The 14,867-nt window shown below is 33.6% G+C and overlaps 1 protein-coding gene across 1 annotated transcript; it reads right to left on the reverse strand.

Annotated features, from left to right (window-relative positions):
* Positions 1–8,748: 8,748 nt before the first annotated feature.
* Positions 8,749–10,385, reverse strand: LOC149217292 (LOB domain-containing protein 11-like). Its single transcript, XM_089390179.1, has 3 exons — positions 10,371–10,385; positions 9,632–9,817; positions 8,749–9,244 (listed from the first exon to the last, which is right to left on the reverse strand). The coding sequence occupies exons 1-3, from the start codon at positions 10,383–10,385 to the stop codon at positions 8,948–8,950; spliced, it is 498 nt and encodes a 165-aa protein (XP_089246305.1). The 3' UTR covers positions 8,749–8,947.
* Positions 10,386–14,867: the final 4,482 nt, after the last annotated feature.

Below are 14,867 nucleotides of genomic sequence, written 5' to 3' on the forward strand. Positions count from 1 at the left end.
TCTTTTAGTTTGGGGGAGTGTTTCTTTCGTTCATTTATTCCTTATAACCATGTTATTCATATTCTTTATCATCCATTGCTATTCTTATTCCTTCTCAACTCCTCCCTTATTCCATGTTGTTTTACACCAAGCATAGAATTCAACAGCTGGTAGCAACCACCTCTATTTGTCTTCTAGCATCGCATGAGGACATGCTTATTCTTCAGAGAGGGGGAGGAATTGCTACGCATGATGGATGTTTTCTACTTTATTCCTCATTTACGGCATACAATTTCATTTCTACACAGTGCAAAAATTGATTTCCATATTATTTTTAAAACTATGAACCCAATTCTTGTGATTTCTGGACACATCATTAAAATACACAAAGCCAGATAATTTCAAATTAAATTGGTTCATACAATTTTGGAAATCATGCACTCTCACCTACAACCATTTTGTTTATATCTCATAATCCATGCATCAAAACGATCTGATTTTTGGATCATAGAGGCATTCATATATTGTAAATTTACTTGCAACATTTCAACAAAATCTGGTTTGTAGTTTTTGAGAAAATGGTTGATGAAGTTTGTTGTTATCTATATCATATTTTGCTGCAACTTCATACATATAGTTGAATGTCAATGTAAAAATTGTTATGCCGTCATCAAGATTGCTAAAATTGAATATTCATTAATTAAGGAAGCATTCATTTGTTCTCAATTTTTTATTGCTTTGTTAACACATGGGTTTTGTCTTTGGGTTGCATGAGGACATGCAACATATTGAATGTGGGGGTATGTTGGATCGTTAATATACCATTATGATTGTCACTTTTGAACGCTTATTCCACCCATTTCTACAATTTTTCATCACGTCATTTATCATAATTTATGATATAATTCTATTTTACAATGATTTATGCTCTTATGTAAAAATATTATTTATTCTCCTTTATTTCTAATAAATTGATGATTATGCATGATTTTATCAATGAAAGTTTAATAAATTGGTTATAACATTATTCACCATTTTTAGTCTTCAATATAATTTCCAGATTGAAGATTTGATCATTAAAAGTGCCAACTCAGAAATGCGTTGGAATAAGAAGTGACAGTTTTGCGGTTGAGATTCTGAGCAAATGAAGCAGAATATGGAAAATCTGGAACATGGGTTTTGTCCAGAACAGACCCAATTAACTTTATTAAACAACGGCTTGCCCAAATTCAGCTTTTACTAAGAAAAACGCAGGGTTCTTTGAGCACAATTTTCTCAGATTTGTTGTTGCGTCCGTCCTCCAAATCTCAGCTGCAAAGCCAAATTCGTCTTGCTCTTGTTGAAAGATGGATGGAAATATATCTTCTTGTTGATAAATTGGTTAGAAACAATCTAATTTTGTAATAGAAATTATGTTGTACTTATCTTTATTGTAACTTCTCTCTTACCTCTCTCTATTTAAATGAAAACAGAGATCAGAGATGAGGATGATTTGGGGATGGGAAAATGATAGAGAATTGAGGATTTAGAATTAAGAATTAATGATAGGATAGGAGGAAGAAAGGATTGTTTCATGCTGTAAGTCTCAAAGCTTTAGATGTTGTAATGATTTCACCATTTGATGATTAATACATGATTTGGGAGTTGTTGTTCATTCTTCTCATCTGAAGTAGCCCAGCAGCATTCGCTAGCGGCTAAGGGCTCAGCCTCTGGTGGAGTACGCTGCTGCTGTATTATATCTTTACGATTCATGTGTGGTTTTATTTCTTTAATTTAATCTATTTAGTAATCTAACGCCCTTTACTGTTTTACATATCAACGCTATTATATATACTTGATTGGATACTATCGTTATCTGCAACAGGAATCCTATGTTATCATTTTAAATTTGTATCACACTGTTGTTCCTTTTGATAGTTGATATAACCTTGTCGTTCCTTACAGATTGTCATTCGATTACAGATTAACCACGTCGTATGTTCCTACATCGGTACAACTGTATGATGTATTCTTAAATTGTGACTGTTGTTTATTCAGGATTGCTATTCCGTTACAATTGTTGTTACTTTATAGCTGTGATTCATGCATATTGTATCAAAGCTCAAATTACTATTCCTTCTAATGATAAGTGTGTTGTGTTCTTGATTTAGGTTGTTTTACATTCAAGTTTAATCTGCTATTCCATTTCCCTGTGATGTCCGGTTTATTCTTAGAGTAAAGATTGCTATGAATTTGGCTTTGATATTGATTTCCATTAATTAGAGTTTGTTGTTCAGATTCCTTTAATTACAGTTTGCTGCCCATTTACTTTGTTGTTCATTTATGTTGATTAATTGCAATAGTTTGCTTTTAAAGAGTTTTCCTAGTTTACTTTCAATGGCAGCTTTAGTTCAATTTCTATTTCCTTTTAATTTCTTTAAAGTAGGACTGTCAACTATAGAGAACAATTGTTATTGCTTCCTCGTTCCCAGATTGATTGTCTTGTTCTAGTTTGAGTTCAATTGCATCAATCTCTAGAGGAATGAGTTATTGCTACTGTATCCTCGATTGATGTTTGCTGAGTGAATAGTTGGATTTTAGAGCATTTGAGTTTATGTTATTGTTAGATTTCTTTTTCAAGCATTCATTTACTTTTGGATTTTAAGCACTATACTGCAAAACATTACTCTTGAGTAAATAGCCGCCTAGGACTGAGTACACTCTTGAAATAAAAAGTCGTCCCTAGGTTGATAATTAATGTGAAGGTAATTAGCAGTTAAAAAGACACCTTTTTATCGCTCCACACCTCCCTTTAGGGACCATGGTTTGAGGAAAAAATCCCATTTAGCCCAACAAGATAGAATTCTAGTTTCTTATGAAATTTAGGGTTTTTCTGCTAATTAGGTCAGTATATTTTAGTTTTAGAAGATAAGTTTTAGTTTTCATTTATGATATATTAAGCTTTGTATTAGATGTCATGGTGCTTTCATAGTAGGCTTCAAGCATTTCCATGCATGAAATAGGAAAATAAATGATGAAATTTTGTTTTCCTATGTTGTTGTAAACCTTTCTTGTTTCAAAATGATTTATGGATAGATGCCAACAATGATGTGTATATTGTAGGAGTTTCAATATTGTAGGAAGACCTCATATCATTAGCCTCAACCAAACCATACCCACCCATGATTGCCAAGGTCCAATAAGTTCACAATCTGAGTTATCATTTCACAAGGACAATTTGGCATGCTTGTTGAGCAAATCCAACCATCATAGAGCTTTGGTTTGAGTTATGAGTGAGTCCCACCACTCCCCTACCTTATTCCTTCCATCACTCACCTTCCCTAAGCTCCATACCACCATCTAAATCACTCCTTATGCTTTCGGCCTATTCCTGTAGGAAAATAGGGGATCCTATAGGTGAATTAGGACATCATGTAGACATCCTATAGGATGACTTGTAGTGGCCTGTTTTGAGCCCGATTTGTGAGAAATTCATCATTAAATTTAGGAGAAGACCTTTGCTTGCCTCCCAAACAATTTGACCCATAAAATCTATTTCTCTTCACACCTATCCCACCTTCCATGCAATTAAGAAGGATTAGCATTCATGTTTTCACAAAATGACAGAAAGAAAAAGGTTGTTATGCTTCTTCATGTGCACAACAGTTAAGTGTTTGATTAAATCGGATTTCATGCTTAGGTTAGTTAGTATTTCATAGGTCTCAAATTAGAATTCTTCTGAAGCAAGCTATATAATAAATAGCTAGATGAGTTGTGTGTTTTAGGCATCTATTTCAATCTTTCATTACTACAGTAGGTAGCATTTCAATCCTCTCACTTAGGGTAAAATTCCCCTTTCTCAATTGGTAATCAAAATTCTTCTAAATCAATAGAAGGATGGTTTGAGAATGCCTAGTGGTCTATCACCCAGCTCAGTGGTGACAAAGAGTGGAACCATTACACCTACTTCTTTATACAACACCGTCACCTCCAAGTTTGTATGAACTCCAGCTTGATGAAGTAAAGTTGGTAGCCCCAAGAGTTGAATCATTCTTACTACAATACTGGTGCTCATCACAGTCATGCATAAAAACCTGCCTTAATCAAATAGTCAAGATTCATCCATTAGGATAGAATTTTAATTATACTTTGCTAAAAGCATCCATTTTCCTTTACCTACAGTTTCCTTTTCTCTTCAATGACCTTTCCCATCGGCTTATTTCGCTATCCACTATCTTTCTTGAGTAATTTTATTTTTCCTATATTAAGGGGATTTGGAAAAAGAAAAATATTTCTCCATTTAGACAAAGAGATAGTAACTTTCTTCGAATTACATGGTTGGACAAATTTTCTTTCAAATTATAAAAATGATAATTTTCCAATAATACAAGAAGATAAAAATTTCCTTCTAATCACAAAATATGTCTTCTAATTATAGGGAAAAACAAACTAATGATTTCCAAATACATAAGATGACATAAACCTACACTATAATTAAGTTTTTGTTTCCCTTATTATTTTTTATATATTTGTCAATATTATTTGGATTTTGAGTAAGCGAGAAACATGAAAATTGTTTAGAAACCCACTAGCAACAATGTGATCTTATTATTGAGAAAATAATGCATGCACTCTTATGAGAGTGTGTTTATTTTAATATCATGCATGTGATGAGTAAAATTCCTAATTCTTGTTAACACTACCTAACCCTTTCTCACTCCCTCCAACTCCCTCACTATATCCCTCCACTCCTCTCCCTCACTTTCTCTATTTATCTAGCACTATCTCTCTCCTTATTTCCCCTATCTCTCTCTTCTACACCTCCCTCCACCCCTCTCTCTACCTTCCTCCATCTCCCTCCCAATGTGCATATTTAACGACAACCCCCTCTAGCCCGATTTCTCTCTCTCTCTCTCCTTCCTTCCATCCTCCCTCTCCCTATCTCTTTATCTCTTTAACTCCTCCTTCGTCCCTTCCTCCCTCTATCACATATCCTAACTCTCTCTCTGTCTTTCCCTCTTCTCTCTCTCTCTCTCTACCCCCATTTATCTCTCTTGCAATTACTCCCTGTCACTCTCCAACTCTCTCTTACTTTCACTCCCTATCCATCATACTCTCTCACCTCTTCTCTCTCACACATTTTTATCTTTCTGTAACAATTTTTACATATCCCCACTAATATCTTCCTCTCTCTCCCCCTCTCTCTTTACCCTCATTTTCCACTATCCTCTTACTTCACCTTCTTTTTACTCTCCATCCTATATCACCCTCTCTATGAAGCATTCTCACTCTCCCTTAATTTTTTTTTGTTCAAATGTGACATCAAGACATGTAATTATGGGCAAAATATTAGTAATTACTACCAGTTAGTTTTGTAAATTAGGTTTGTAATGAGATTTCTAACAAATAGCAGTTATAACAATGTAAACTTTGAAACGGGAACTATAAACTCAAAACGGGAACTCTGGCCCAAAAACCCAAAAAAAACCACAAAAACAGTGCTCAAAACGAAAAGTGTGTATACTAGAACGATGTTTTTTTTTTTAGGTGTCAAATTTGCGGCTGTTTTAAAAATGGCAATGACTACGAAATTTTCCTGCAAAATATAGCTTCAGAACGAAAGTGTTGATACTGGAATAATGATTTATTTTTTTAGGTGTCAATTTTGCGGCTGTTTTAAAAATGGCAGTGACTACGAAATTTTCTATGAAATTTTCCTGCAAAATATAGCTTCAGAACGAAAGTGTTGATATTGGAATCGACCCGCCGCCGGTCCGGCGGGGCGGGGCGGCCCAGGGGTGCCGCTGCGTGGAATTGGTAATGTGTATCGTCATTTGGTGCATGGAATTGGTAAAACCCAAGCTGCCCGTCAATGGAGAATGTCTGCATCTTTTCACTTTGCCGAGTCTCTCTATTGCGTACTGTCTCTCTGTCCGTTGTATCGCACATACAAGCTGACGTCCACCCTCGAAACCTGTAGTCGGGGATGCGAAGGCAACCTAATGTCACCTTAAAATTTTCATCAAAACTATAATGCTAACTATATATAATTGGAGTACAGACAAAATAATAGAGCTCGACCAAATATAGATATCGTTGCTCAAACATTCACATAATAAATAACAAATTTAATATATACAATTAATTTTTCAAAAACATGCTACTTGGACCATTGCTGACCTAAGAGGCATCCTTCACAGTATCATATAATAAAATACAATATATTACAATAGTCTTTAAGAGTCCATGAAGTGTAATATGGTCTTGAAATACACTATACATGTGAGGACTTCCAACCAAAGGGCGTATGCATCACTAAAGAACTTATCCAATCCTAATATTTGTATTGTTCCAAAGCATAAGGGTTCAATGAATATGCACGGTTGTTTTTTAACTAAGCGCAATCATATCTATGAGAATCCTCCTATTTGAATTCTCTCATGCATCCCCCTAGCAACTTCCCTTGAATCCTTCTTCTTATTCCAAGAATGGAGGTGAGACACCTCTTTAGTCTTCCTAGTGAGAATTTGCCTCCAAAATTTCTTAGGAGCTAGCTTAGAGAGGTGTAAGAGATTCCCTTGTCTTTGACGAATGTATTGCCTCTTTTTCCTTTTAGTTAGGGCTTTATATATTTTTATCTTGTCCATTTTAAGAGATTCATCAACAGCTTCCTTAATTGCTGTCCTCGCACTTTTACACTCTTTGTCATACCATGGATTGGTTTTGCTATTTCTTTTATTATTTGATATAGGAAAAATAATTTGCAAAATTTGATAACTAATTCTCTAAATCCCTTTCCAAGACTAACACTTGAAAAATCAATTAGGTAACAAACATGCTATTAGATAGAACTATTTGTTTCTTTATTTCACCAAACCAAATTGAAAAAATAATTTTATAAATTAAAAATCAATAATACAATCTTAGAAGCAGTTTAAACCTATTATTATAATCATGATGTGAAATTGAATAGCTAGATTCTTAGCACATCTAATATTCTCTTTTATTCTGCTATCAATGATATCATATTTTCCAACGTTTGATACATTGTGCAAGGCCTATCTATATAAAAGGATCATGAAATACAAAAAATGGAGAACCTTTTCCCACGAGCATGTGTGTGGTTGACACAATAATACTTGCAACAACAAATATTCAATAAGATGCAGACACTTTTAAATTGGTTGTAATTTGGAGAACCTGATCTGTTTTCAACCTTTTGAACTCATTTCTGTATCAGCCATAGCCAATATTATGCTTTGACTTCCTTAAAATTTTCAATGGTTAGAAGAATAAATTACTGATTAGCAGAAATAGTAAGATATGTACAATTTTGGTTTTGTTAATATCACAGTTATGAGATCAAATTACATGTTATAAGTTTAGAAATTTAATTTAAGACATCATTAAATCATTATCCAATATAGCATACAACATTTAACCTTATAAATAGTGTTTTATTAGCACAATATTGATCCACACAAATAATAATATGGGTAGGATATGGATAGGATTGATCACACAAATAATAATATTGGTAGGATTGATCACACAAATTTGGTTATATCAAATATAAGACTGAACTGAAACTAACTCACATAAGATTAAGTCAACTCACTCTCTAAATTTAAACTACTCTACATAACGGAGTAATTACAATTTCCTAAAAAACAAGGTACAAGAAAGGCTTCCCTGCATACAGATTACAATTTCTGACAAAAAGTAAGTACAGGGAAGGATTCCCTGCATACAGAATGGAAGAGGGATAGGTGTAGATAACGGGACTAAGACCTACGTTGCTTGTACTTCAACCAGAAGCCATTTCTCTCTCACAATGGACAGTGCTGAACCAACATATGCTATTCCCAGCCACAATGCATAATATATACAATCGCTTCCTGCAAAATAACAGATTAAATCTCATGAGAGCCAATCATGGCAAACTATAACGCTGCAACACCGAAGAAAATATGTTAAATCAATGTAACAATGAACAAATGCTAATGTTTTAAAGCCGAGCTATATAACACGGAAGTACAGTAGAAACTAACGATATCATTCAACTTCATCTTCGAATACCTTGTCCACTTTGCAGGAGCTCTACTATACATTTTAGAAAAATAGACCCATCCAGAAAAAGAATTTGGAAAGACACTGACCTGCAACAAGCCAAAGGCTGAATGATTTCTCATAGACTAAGTGGAGAGGAAGACCAGAGAGCGTGTGGTCTTGTAATCATAGTGCATCATTGTCACAATAAAATGGAGATTATATACTTGTATTTACGATTCACAACGCCAACGAAAAACTAATTTGTGTGAGCACAAATTTTCCAAAAATCAAATCAAATATGACGCAATCAATAGTGTCTAGTACTATGGCTTGTGGTGTCTAGTAAAATGTGGGATGAACTAGAGCTCACAAGCTCTGAAGCCGGTATAGGTCGATTCCCGGAATCGACCCGCCGCCGGTCGGGCGGGGCGGAGCGACGGGGGGGTGGCGCAACGCCACCCCCGCGCCGCTCCGCCCCGCCCGACCGGCGACGGGTCGATTCTGGGAATCAACCCATACCGGCTTGTGAGCTCCCACATTTTATATTAATTGGGATCGTAGTGGCGATTCCTCTTGCCATTAAGAAATCTCCGACCATATTGAAATTTAACCATGTATCTCAGAAAATTGAAATTAGTTGGGAATATTGTTAGCGAATAACAAATCTTCCTACGATGTTTCGTTCTTGCCTGAAAATTCCTTACATAAAAGGTAGTGACTGTTCCAGCCAAATTCTCGGTATTCAACATATTCATGCCATCTGACTGGAACCCATATGAAGAGTTATCATTAAATCCTCCCGACTATAAATTATTGAATTTATAATTGAAACCTATACAGTTAAATAAAGCCAAGAAAGACGTTATCACAAACTCTACACTACAACGAAGTACCAAATGACTTTTCTCGGGACGAATTTTCAAACACTTCATTCCATTCAATCCTCGTCCTGGTCATCGCCGTCTTTTAGCGACGCACTGGTTGTGGGCTTGAACTTATTGCCATCTTCACCTGTAGCGTTGAACCCTGCGAGGGAAGCCAGAAGTACGGCTTGTTGAGAACGTATTTTCTGAATAGTTGTCTGTGTTGTGGTTATTTGTGACTGCAAGTCTGATACTTGGCGTTGAAGCTGGTGTATTATGCCTGTACAACCGAACGCAGGATTTTCTAGTCTTGCACTTGCTTCGAACACCAAACTATCTATAGCTTCAACTCTCTGGTCGGAGGGAAGATCCTGCCACAATGGAACAAACAGATTACAAGATCAAGTCAATTAGCATCCAAATTTGATTCGAAATTTATTTATTGTTATTTTTGAATTTAGATTTCCATGATACATAATAATTGCAACAGCATTTTCAGGAAAAAATCATATAAGAAAGAATCTTGTGAACGCGTTTAGAACCAGCTAGTTCGAAAAAGGTCAACTAAATTCTCTCATATACAATATTGTTACATTTATTTATTATCTTTTGATTTAAAAAAAATCTCTATGACGTATAGCAACAAATAGACTACGACCTAAACAGTCATTTAAAATAGGAATATATATATATAAATAAAAACTGTAAAACTAGGCGAGAGAATTGGAAATTCGGTATGAATTGTTGCTACAACTTACATGAACCAATCGGACAACGTTGCAGGCACCGAATACTTGTTGTAATATTGCGAACTTGTGAAGATCATTTGAGGCTAATTGGTAAAGGAGGGTGCAATTCTCTAAACATTCTTTCTGCTTCTGAACCTTGGAATCATCATCCAAACCAGAGCCCGTCAATGGCTTCTCTGAGCATTCTTTTTGCTTCTGAAACCGAATTCCAGTCAGATGGCATGAATATGTTGAATACCGAATAACGAGACAGTTATATATTTAAAACATTCATTGATATGAAATTATCAGTTCTATTTCCCTATTAGAATAATGTATGCATTGAATCCTATGCAAGGTGAAATAGAGGATTATACTAAATATTCAGTAATAATGTTAACGTTGTAATGACGCATGTAATCTTGTTTAGCGCCTATCAACCATATGAATGGTAGAATGAATGATGTTAATGTTGTCATCATTACTAAGTACTGAGTAATGATGCACGTAATCCTTTTCATAATATTGTTTAGCACCCTCTGAGATTGTCTACGGCGTTTAAATTCATATGAGTAGCATTTACCATTTTGCCAAATTTGTTTCTTTGGGTGAAATGTTGATTGCAATAATTGTACCAGTGGTATCTTTTAGTTTTTTCTGTGGTGGAGATTATGAACGATAGGCCTTTGTCATGATATTATTCATCTTTCTAATCCATATACCATTTTTATCATTGCCTTAGGATGGTGGATGTGCTTTCTACTTTTACCTTTACCTTCTTCATCATTGCTTGAAAGGGAGTGATGTGCTTTCAATTGGATTAAAAATTTTTCATTTGTGTTTTTTATTTAATTTAATTTATTTAAGATTTAGGTTTTTTTTGAGGCCAAGATATTTTTTTTATTAATTTAGAAAATAAAATTATATTATGATAGTGGATGGATTTCTTAATTTATTTTTTTTTGGTTCTGACGGATATAATTTATTTTTTCTAAAAAATATATTGATTCCAAGATCAACTATAAAATAAACAATTAACACATGTCACTTATTATTCAAACATAATTTAAATAAAGAAACCCAAAACTTTAAATGCACAATACAACTAATTGGAAGTTATCGATAATGCGCAATATGACTAACTAGAAGTCATCTTATTGCTATAATCATAGTATACTCAAAAATCTTGTTGGATATTACAAATGACTCTAACCGTTAGTCACACAATTAGTGAAATCTAATTATCAAAATAACAAAATGCAAACACAAAAACTAGAGAACTGAAAAACTATATCATAAAGTTCACTGACAACAAATGAGTAAGCCTAATAATCACTAGAAATCTTAACAAGGGGACAAAAACCTTTTTAAGTATTGCAAACCAAACTAACCAAAAACTCAAAAAAATGAAGAAATAATAAAACATAAAACCACATACAAAACCTAAGCCAATAGAAAACCAAATCAACTTTAAAAGCATTTATTATAAATAAAATGAATCACAAAAGCAAAATATAAAACATTAAATCAAAAATACGTTTTTTTGAAAAATTTGCAAAACTACATCATAATCATTTCCAAAAATAACACCTAAATAAAATAAAAAATAAAACAAAAAATTTAACATTTAAAAATACTTTAATAAAACAACCATATACTAAAACTAAAAAAAACTTAAATTCAAATAAATTATATCATTATAAAATAATCACATAAATCTTAAACCAAATAATCCTATGAAAAACCATAAAACCAAAAAACACTAGTTAAATTTGGGGTGGGCGGGGGAGAGCACAACTGTGATTTTCGCATTGATTTTTTAGTTAATTATTATTTTTTGAAAAAAAAAAAAAAAGTTGTTATTATTATTTTTTTGATATGAAATTCATAAAAAAAACTATTATTTGACCATTTTTAGTTAATATTTTTGTATAAAAATTGTGATTTTGACATGTTAATTCTAGCAAAAAATTATCAAAACGTTTAGTTTTTTTGTTATATTTATGTTAAAAATGGTTATTTTTATGTCCATTGTTAAAAATTGTTGTTTTTTAGAAACAATTATTTCATGTGGATTGAAAAATTAATTAAGGATGTATAAATATGTAGATTATCTAAAATTCAAACTATCGACTTTCTAATTTAAAAACGCAAAACAATAAAAACCCCACTAAAAAAAAAAAAAATAAGATAGAGAACAAGAAAATATGAATAAAATGACCACTTCAAAAACTATCAAATTTAGAAAATAATTTTTTACATTTCACACACTAGAAAATTTAAAGTCAAAAAATAGGTCTTTTAAAAAAAGGGTGTGATGCAGAATACTCACTTTTTAAAATCAGGATGAAAATCACTACCATTCACTACCATTCTAAAACTTAATGCACATGAAAAAATTAAAGTTCCAAAAACCATGTTCTAAAAAAAACATGTGTATTCTGCATCACCACTTTTGAAAATCGGGTCATTTTTTTGCCACCTCTACAAAACGGGTAACAGTATCAGTTCCCGTTTCAAAGTTTACATTGTTTTATGTAATGGAGGAGAGGCTCATATGAAATTGGTGAATTCCTTAGGGTTATATCATGGAGAATCAATCTTGATTTATAAATATTTCCAATCCCTTTCCACGTGGAGGTTTCCTTGACACACTGTCAAGGCTTTACCACGTAAATATTTTGTGTTTTCTTGTCTAATTTTCAGTTTTCATTTCATTTCTTTCTTGCTTAATAAACTACTCGAACCATCAATTAGTATCAGATCATTTAGGTCACTGAGGAAGTCTGATTGAAGGAGACAGGGTTCATTTGAATGTGCCCACACATATGTCGTCATTTTGTTGAAAGCTGCGAGGCCAAAAATGAGCCACCGCTAGAAACTGTTGCTTTATTTTGAAAACCCTGCATGTCACTAGATAAGTTGGCCACGTGAGAGAGAAGCTTATGTATTGGAGAGATGTACTATGTGTTTTTGCTTGTTCTGCTGTGGAAGAGAAGGAGCATGAGAAGAGAGACTATTATTGCCTGCCTTTTTGTTGTTCTATTATTGAAGAAAAGGAACCATTTATTGTTGCCCATCTTTTTTTCTTTCTACTGCGACCTTGTACAAAACCTTATCGATTTTCCATATATATCTCTTCATCCAAATCACCATGTAGAAAAATTGTTTTAACATCTAGCTATTCTAATTGAATATTAAGTAATGTAGTTAGTGACAACATAGTACAAAGAGAAACAAGTTTTACAACTGGTGAAAAAATATCATGAAAGTCAATACCTTCAACTTGAGAATACCCTTTTGCTACCAGCCTCGCCCTATAATTTTTTATACTTCCATCAGATTTTCATTTCAATTTGAAGACCCATTTTCATCCAACAACACTTCTCCCTTCAGGAAGTTCTACAAGATCTCAGGCATTTTTATTGGCTAAGGAATCCATTTCTTCTTCCATAGCCATTTTATATTTTTCGCTATTTGTATGATCAACTACTTCCTGATAACATGAAGTTTCCCCAACTACTGCTTGCTATTTAGTTAACAAGTCACCTTCAATGGCAATTAATTGTAAAATTCCTGAAGAAGTTTTGTCGGGTCAGTCTTGTGATTATTCACATTTAAATATATTTGGTTGTGATGTCTATGTTCTTATTCCTAAAAATCCGCATTCAAAATTAGGTCCAAAATCGAAATGTTATGTCTTTGTTGGGTATGACTATGCAGTGAAAGGATACAGGTTGTGGGATCCTACTTCATGGAAGATAGTCATTAGTAGAGATGTAACATTTGATGAATCTTCTCTTTCAAAATAAGATGTTGAAAGAATTGAACATGAACAGGTATCGCCAAATCAGCAAACTCAGTTGGAGGCTAGACTGTTTTCCGAAAGTCAAAAGGAAGTAGAGACTTATGGAGGAAAAAGTGAAGACAATACAAAGGAAACTATTGAAGTTTTTGAACCAGTTCAATAACCAGTCACACTAAGAAAGTCTACAAGGGAAATAAAAACTCCCAAAATGTATGAAGATTTCACTTCATATTTTTCTTTGATTATTGAAGATGGGGAATCTTCTTGTTATTAGGAAGCAGTGGATGATACAGATAGTGAAAAATAGAAAATCGATATTGAAGAAGAAATGGATTCCTTAGTCAAGAAAAATACTTGGATCTTGTAGAACTTCCTTTAGGTAGAAGTGTTGGTGGATGCAAATGGGTCTTCAAATTGAAATGGAAAGTTGATGGAAGTATTGAAAGGTATAAGGCGAGGCTGGTAGAAAAGGGGTATTCTCACGTTGAAGGTATTGACTTTCATGAGATTTTTTCACCAATTGTAAAACTTTTTTCTATTCGTACTGTGTTGGCACTAACTGCATTAATTAATATTGAGTTAGAATAGTTAAACGTTAAAACATATTTTCTACATGGTGATTTGGATGAAGCAATATATATGAAACAACTAGGTGGTTTTGTACAAGGTTGTAGCAAAAGATTAGTTTGCAAGCTCAGGAAATCATTGTATGGCCTGAGGCAGTCTCCCAAGCAATGGTACAATAAGTTCATGGTGATCCAAAATTTTATTAGTAGTGAGTATGATCATTGTGTATACTTCAAGAGTTTCAATGGCATATTCATTATCTTATTTTTTATGTTGACAATATGCTTATTGTAAGCAAAAGCATGGAAGAGATCATTAGGTTAAAGGCTCAACTCTCTAGGATGTTTGATATGAAGGATCTTGGAGAATAAAAACATATCTTGGGCATGGAGATACACAAAGACAAGAAAAATGGGAAGCTTTCATTATCACAGCAGAAGTATGTGGAAAGAGTACTTGAAAAGTTCGGTATGAATAGTGTGAAATCTATTAATGCTCCATTAGTTTCCCCCCTAGAAATGATGAATAAAAGTAGTATATGTCTTGTGTACCATATGAAAATGTTGTAGGAAACTTAATGTATGCGATGGTATCTATAAGACATGACATTTCACATGCAGTTGGAGTTGTCACCGGGTTGATGGAAGATCTAGGTGAAGAACATTGGTGAGAAGTGAAATGGGTGCTTGAGTATATAAGAGGCACAAGGGACCATTGCATCATCTTTAATGGTGGAGTAGGATCTGTCTATGGATATGTGGACGTTGATTATGCAAATGATTTGGACAAAAGGAGATCTAGTACGGGTTATGTATTTACTGTTGCAGGTGGAGCAATTAGTTGGATGTCAAAGCTTCATGAAATAGTTTCATTTTCCACTACCAAAGCAGT

This window comes from Pinus tabuliformis, chromosome 1_1 (genome assembly GCF_031772625.1).
Source record: "Pinus tabuliformis cultivar Carrire ecotype Pingquan chromosome 1_1, CPIR1, whole genome shotgun sequence".
Taxonomy (NCBI): domain Eukaryota; kingdom Viridiplantae; phylum Streptophyta; class Pinopsida; order Pinales; family Pinaceae; genus Pinus; species Pinus tabuliformis.

Excerpts from the sequence above, each read along its gene's own strand:
- LOC149217292 (XM_089390179.1), bottom strand. Across the intron at positions 9,245-9,631 it reads ACGTTGTCCGATTGGTTCAT|GATCTTCCCTCCGACCAGAG; the intron begins GTAAGTTGTAGC and ends CCATTGTGGCAG.